At 38.7% G+C, this 7,101-nt stretch overlaps 1 protein-coding gene across 1 annotated transcript; it reads left to right on the top strand.

Annotated features, from left to right (window-relative positions):
• Positions 1-5,564: 5,564 nt before the first annotated feature.
• On the top strand, positions 5,565-7,057 carry LOC128733063 (calcineurin B homologous protein 1). Its single transcript, XM_053826644.1, has 2 exons — positions 5,565-5,768; positions 6,299-7,057. The coding sequence occupies exons 1-2, from the start codon at positions 5,702-5,704 to the stop codon at positions 6,799-6,801; spliced, it is 570 nt and encodes a 189-aa protein (XP_053682619.1). The 5' UTR covers positions 5,565-5,701; the 3' UTR covers positions 6,802-7,057.
• Positions 7,058-7,101: the final 44 nt, after the last annotated feature.

Here is a 7,101-nt window from a genome sequence, read left to right as displayed (position 1 = left end):
TGTGTGTATTGACCACATTTAACACTAAACATGGTCGGGTACCCTGGCCCGTCCCGTTTCCGTCGGGTTGCGGTCGGGTTCGGGCATCAAAAATAATAAACTTGCGGGTTCGGGTCGGATACGGGTTTTCAATTTTTTTCTTGATCGGGTACGGGTCGGGTTCGGGTATTCAAATTTTCATACCCGACCATCTCTAGTACCTGGATTAATCCAGATTATTTTCTCTAATGCCAATGTATATGACAAAAGAAAACAGCAACATTGCAGTTGTCACTCTTTCTCTTTGTCACTCACAGCATTCGCATTGTCGCACTTTTTGTGCCAGTCGCACTTTTAGACAGCGGTGTCCAATAAGGTGCAAAATGCGGGATAACAGAATAAATTTTAAAATATAATGCAAAGTCCGATAAAAAAAATAAAAAATAACACGAAAATAAAATCTGCTGCAGCACAACCATTTTTTTCTAGTTTTCCCATGTGTGGACTCATCTCTGCAACCAGTTCCATCCCAAGTAACAATTTCAGGCTGGTCAATTGCTTTTATCAAGTTTTCCACAAACGTTAATGGCGGTTTTGGCATTCAATGCAAGTGCAGTTACTGCGGTTACTATAGAAGCTACTACGATTGTTTGCTGGTTGAGTGGTTAAATATAAATATTGTTTAGTTATCGCAGACCAAAGAGGGCTTTAATTGAACGGATGCGCAGTTTTGTGACTATTCTTTGGTGAAATATTGTCACTTTGATCCAATGCAAAGGTTATTTCAGGAAATATCACAATAGTTATTTGAAAATTGCGAACTTTGCTGCAAATAACTGGTTGTTTTATTCAGGTATAATGCCATTACTCACCTAATTTTATGAATGTTTCTTATAGAATTTTTTTTCAGCTTTCAAATGGTGGTCTTAAAATGAAAATCGGTTGGGGGGCTCATGGTGAAAACGGCCATTTTTTGATAAAACCCAATATGGTGACCAAATCCAAGATGGCCGCAAAAAACATTTTTACTCCATTAGAAAGCCCTGTTCTTCTTCTTTACAGAACCGGGCCATTTGTCAGTTGTTTCATAGCAAATTTATGAAATATCACATGACATAGATCTCATGGTTTGCTCACAATCCAGCTTTCCACGAGCGATAATGGCGGATATTGAGCACAAGTGGGCACAATCTTTTGACATTCATTGGAGAAGCGTCGAGTTCGCCCTGACGGAGTTACTATGGATACATTCATGATTGCTTGTTGTTCGAGAGCAAAAATGTAAACATTGTTTAATTTTGCAGATCAGCTGAAGTGGAACATAACTAAATGGATTCAAACTTTTATAGTGGTTTGCGGCCATAATTTGCTGAAGGCACTGGCTCAGAATACTTTTTCACAATCGTGCGAATTAAACATTCGAAACATTACACATTAACGCAAACATTAACTTCATGTTGGTCGAGCCGTTGTCAAGTTTGCTCTCGATCAGCGTCTCGACTTGATAAGAAACTTTCCGTTGCGTATTTGGACATTCTGCTTGAAATTTGCGAAAACTGAAAAGCCACAATCCATAAAATTTATTGTCCGTTCAATCATGTTCCTCTTTAGCTGATCTGCAAAATTGAACATTGTTTACATTTTTACATTCGAACAACAAACAATCATGAATGTATCCATAGTAACTCCGTCAGGGCGAACTCGACGCTCCTCCAATGAATGTCAAAAGATTGTGCCCACTTGTGCTCAATATCCGCCATTATCGCTCGTGGAAAGCTGGATTAAACTTTTTTTGAAACTGTTAGGCCCCTGGTGAACGAGGGGTCCACTATTTTGAGGTATCAAAAGTGTAATAGAGGTTTTCCGTCAAAAAATTTTTTTTCAATAAATGTTCGGTTTTGACTCTTAGAAATGATACCCATATAAATCTTTCTTTATTAAAGCCTCTAACTACTGTAAAAATGAAAAACTAAAATACGTATATTTCAACCCGTCACTTCTCGGATGTATTACATGTCTTTATGTACCAGTGTCCTCTATTTTCACCACTTCGAAACCATTTGTGCCACTCTTTACTCTTGTGGCAAGCAACAAACGAAATGAAAAAAAAAACGTAATCATTAGCTTTTCATTCGTTTTGTCCTTTTCTCTCAACCGTTGATAATGATACACATATGTCAAAAACTGTTGTGCAATGCTGCCAGAAAATCTGAAAATTTTGTAAACTGTGCAACCGAAACGAATTTTTTAAAACTCAACATTCGTGATTTGGTGAAAAGAAACTCAACATTCTTGCAATTTGCATTATTTAAAAAATCGTAGTAAATTCTAGTCAACGAAAAAAATATATTTTTGCACCATTGTCACTCGTATTGGGAGAACTTTCAAGAAAAAATAAGAAAAGGAGGGGTATGATCTGACGGAAAATCTCTATTCTTATTTTTTAACCATTTTCAACCAATTAAGCGCAAAAGTTTCAATATTTAAAGACCTCGTGTCAGTAGTGGCCCCATTTCAGCGAGAATTACTCAGCTATAAAAACGTTTGATCAGCCTAAAATTGGTATTGCTGATTGCAAGGAAAATTGTACCATTCAAATCCAGCTGAAAAGAAAACAGCTCAAGAAAAAATCAAGCTATTTGCCGCAGAAATTTTGACAACTGCAAGTTGAAAACCGTAATAATCGACGTGCGACATTCGGTTTCATTCTTGTTCTGTGTGTCGCAACTATGTCGCACGTGGTGCGCTGTCTGTCGCACGTCGATTACGGTTGTCAACAGCAACAGCAATACTTTCCAATGATGCATGTGCTATTGATTTTGCACGGTATGAATGTAGTTGAAAATGAAGCAAATAAACAACGCTAAACTCGGTTCTCGGTCGGTGGTCTCTACAGTAGGTGGAGGAAGAGGCACAATTTGGGTCTAAAAATAGCCCAACCCATGTCGCTACGTTAATAAGGGGGGTTGTGCAGACTCCTTTTGTCCATTAGCCACTACTGCTAATGGATCATTGAAAAAAAATTCACAGATGGTTCCAGCATAGACATGTTCTGTTAAACACACTCGACGAATGTCAGCGAACGGCAGTCAAACTGCCTTGCAACCCAAGTAACAATTTCAGGCTGATCAAACGCTTTTATAGCTGTATTGTTGAACCTGTGGCAAAACCTTTTTTCAGCTCTTAAACATCTAAATTTGGTGATTTTATCATGCTTCGAGCTTGTTATTAGCTGCTTTTTAAGCTGCAATGAAGCTTAATAGAGAATTTTGCACACTTTTTAACAGCCAGTTCGCACAATGCTGTCAATTCTATTTTTAGAACGAGAAATAGTTATGCAATATGCTTTTCCAGTCGCTTAATCAACGTCCCAGTAAACCATTTGGTTTGTATATCTCGATTGTAACTGAGATATACGAAATCATATCTGAACGAAAAAGTTATATTTCACGCCATATAAGAACATATATGTACCAAAGTGGAGGCGATATACGTGCGAAAGCTTTGTCAATTAGTTGTAATTCTATTTTGCGTAGTTTTTATAACACGCAACTAAATACTCCTGAATATATGATTAAGATATAATCAAATATTGCAATCGCCTATCCTGCTTTATAATTCACAGTCATGAATTGTATATGAAGGCACGCACGACTGCAAAACAACTTATTGTTCACTTAAATTTGACATACTCTAATCATTATACAATTCCAATGTGAAATTGACATGAAAACGATTTAATGTGAACTTTCTATTACGATTTTGTGTTATCTGGGGTCTCATCAACCTTTATGCAGCCAAAAAAAAAATTATTTTTAAATTTAAAAAAATTCCATTGAATGAGTTACCAGTCGGTAAAAGATTGTACCGTGGACCCCCGTTCGTTTGACCGTTTTTAATCTGAACACTTTTTAATTTGAAGCCCGTCGATTTGCACGACGTGCAAACTAAAAATGGTTCAAATGTCATTCTCAATATGACATCATTTGCTAATGCGAACAATGCACATAAACACGATTTGTTTGTACTGATCGAGCGTGTTTAATCTGTTTCACATTGCGTTTTCCCAACGGTTATGGTATAGAAATCCGATCGAAAAATTAAATATTCGCTGCTTGCAACTGCCAACTGAATCAAACCACCAAAACAATAACAAAGAGCAGTGCAGCCAGATCACACAAACTTCAGCATATTTGGGGTTATTAATTGTTCAAATTAAAAACTAACCCCGTTAGTTTGCATGAGGAATCGTTCAAACGAACGGGGGTCCACTGTAATTTAAAAAAATGGAACGCGATATTTCTATTTTGCCGTGAACATTAACGAACGCGATATTTTTAATTTCGAATAAAACTTTAATTCGTACAAGTTGGCTAATTAAAATGCATATTTTTTCGGGAATTGAACCCGCCACCTTCTGGTCTATAATCACTCACCGTATGATCCGCCCCACGATCTGCCTGACAGACAGTGGGAATATCTTTACACCTGAAAGCAGTCGATAATGTCGCTAACTGACAAACTTTTGCTGTCAGCCAAATTGCGAAATTCTATGATCTGACGGTATGTGTGCTGTGAGCCGAATGAAAACTTGATAGTAGTTTGTAAAACCACTTTAACACCTTTAAGCAGTCTTAAAGTAGTTTGAAGGCTGTGAGCCTAATGAAAGCTTCTACGCTACACTTTAACACCTTTAAGCAGTCGTGAAACGGTTGAGAAGCGGATTGTTTAAAAATCCGCTATGAAGCCTGTTTATCAGCCTTTAAGAGAGAGCTGGTTTGAAGAACTTAAAGTAGTTTAAACATCGCTTGTTCAACCACCATTTAAGTGCTTATTTTAGTGCAGCTTTGATCGCCTTAAAGCAGCCAGTAAACAGCAATTGCTCTTGTAATTCAGCTACCGTTCACTCACTATAATTTTCACGTCGAAATTACGGGAAAAGTTATATGAATATTTTCCATCCAATTTTTCCCATACTATTTACGATTTCAACGTAGTTTGCATTAGTATGTGTGCATTTACGTGGAAATCAGATAGATGTTATTGTGTTTTCCAATCATGTTCAATTGAAAGTCACGTAACTCCCTGGTAGAGTAATTTACGTGATTTTTCACGTAGAAGGGACGTGTGGATTATTTTGCGTCTTGTTACTTGGGAATCTGGTTGGTCCACCTAAAAAGACCGGTTCAGATTAACCGTCAACAGCAACGGGTAATCTGTATCAGCCTTAAAGTTTACTCCAAATATGGCACGTGGCGCTTTAGTGTCCATCTAGCGGCAAGCTTGAGTAAAAACTACCTGAAATGATCCATGTGTGCATCAAATTTGAACAAATCTGATTCGCTATAATTTAGTTTGTGCATGGCATCCGTTTAGCCTTTGCATCCTCTAAAGCATACAAGCAACACGAACGATTCTGAAGGGAATCGAATTGGATAGACCGAACGGTAAAAATGGAACCTTCATCAGCATGAAAGTAGCGGTAAGATGTGTGTCACTATGCAGTATGCACACACACACACTCATTCATGCATGACGATTACTCACTCGCGTTTTAGTTCATTCAATCAATGACAGAGCCGCTGGCTGGCCGAGAAGTCGTGTTTTTTTGCTCGCTTTGGTGACGCCGTACCTCAAAATTGTTCTCAAAGTTTTGCAGAAGGAAGAAACCGTTTTTCGGAGAATAATTGATTGACCTTTGACCAGTACCGGGATCTGCAAAATGGGCAATAAATCGTCGCTGCTGCTGCGCGAGGAAGAGATTGCGCAAATTCACGAAGAAACTGGATGTGAGTATATTTTAATAGACTTATTCTGCTGGTTAACGTAATTGATCGTTGTTAGTTAAGTAGGTTTAGTTTGCCCTTGAAAAAAAGTATACTGTTTTCTATTTCTGGAACTTGTGTATTGGTCGCTTAATATGCGTTTTTTGTTTTGCAATACAGGTGTCTGCTCATTATTCAATGATTGATTTTGTTCAAACGCAGAGACATTTTTCATGACAGTGAGGGAATATAACTAAACAACAGTAGGTAATAAATTACGTTTCTGTGTAGCGAATGTTAGATAAAGTCAGCTTGTGGTTGTGTATAGGTACCTCGGCTAGTTTTCTAAAAGATCACTTGAAAATCAGGTGTACAGATTTATCAGCAGCCTTATCTATGTCCGTCACTTGCACGCTTTTCATTTCTCTGTTCCATTTTAATTACTGTTAAGGTTTACGCTTCAAGATAACCGTATGGTTGTTTGCCTTCAAAATTGTGCATTGACACGATTCAAGGGTTTCAAACTAACAATCGCTATTCGCTCATAATTACAGTTACTCCGAACCAAATCGAGCGCCTGTACTCACGCTTCACGTCACTGGATCGCAACGATTGTGGCACTCTGTCGCGCGAGGACTTTCTACGTATTCCGGAACTGGCTATAAATCCGCTTTGCGAGCGGATCGTACATTCGTTTTTTGCCGACAGTAATGACGATAGGGTTAATTTCCGTCAATTTACTCGTGTGCTTGCTCATTTCCGGCCGATCAAGCCGAGCAAGGAGAACAAGCTGAACAGCCGAGAGGAGAAGCTGAGGTTTGCCTTTAAAATGTATGACCTTGACGATGACGATACGATCTCCCGGGACGAGCTGCTGAGCATCCTGCAGATGATGGTCGGTGCGAACATCAGTCAGGATCAGCTGAATAGCATCGCCGAGCGGACGATCGTCGAGGCGGACTCGGTTGGGCAGGGTAAGATTACGTTCGACGATTTTTGCCGGGCCCTCGAACGCACCGAAGTGGAGCAGAAGATGTCGATTCGTTTCCTTAACTGAAGTCGAAGCTCGTGGTGTGATTGGTTTGCCAATTTAGGGCAATCTTAGAGCAACCAGAATGGAATGTGCATTTGTTTTACGAATCTTTTGGGTTTCAAGTTCAAACTGATGCACACGACGAGCGGAAAAACGAACGATATTACGGAGAATGGGGATAATCTTCCGATTGTAATGGTTTATTTCAAGTGTCTGTAGAATGTAGCTTGTATGGTGTATATATCTGGACGTATTGCAGTAATTATAATAAATTTCTTGTTTGAAATTCAGTGTTCTTTTGTTCTTTTCAATAGAGAATCGGAT

This window comes from Sabethes cyaneus, chromosome 1, assembly GCF_943734655.1.
Source record: "Sabethes cyaneus chromosome 1, idSabCyanKW18_F2, whole genome shotgun sequence".
NCBI classification, from domain to species: Eukaryota; Metazoa; Arthropoda; class Insecta; order Diptera; family Culicidae; genus Sabethes; species Sabethes cyaneus.
The sequence above is the reverse complement of the archived record's forward strand: the minus strand, read 5'-3'. Positions and strand labels throughout refer to the sequence as shown.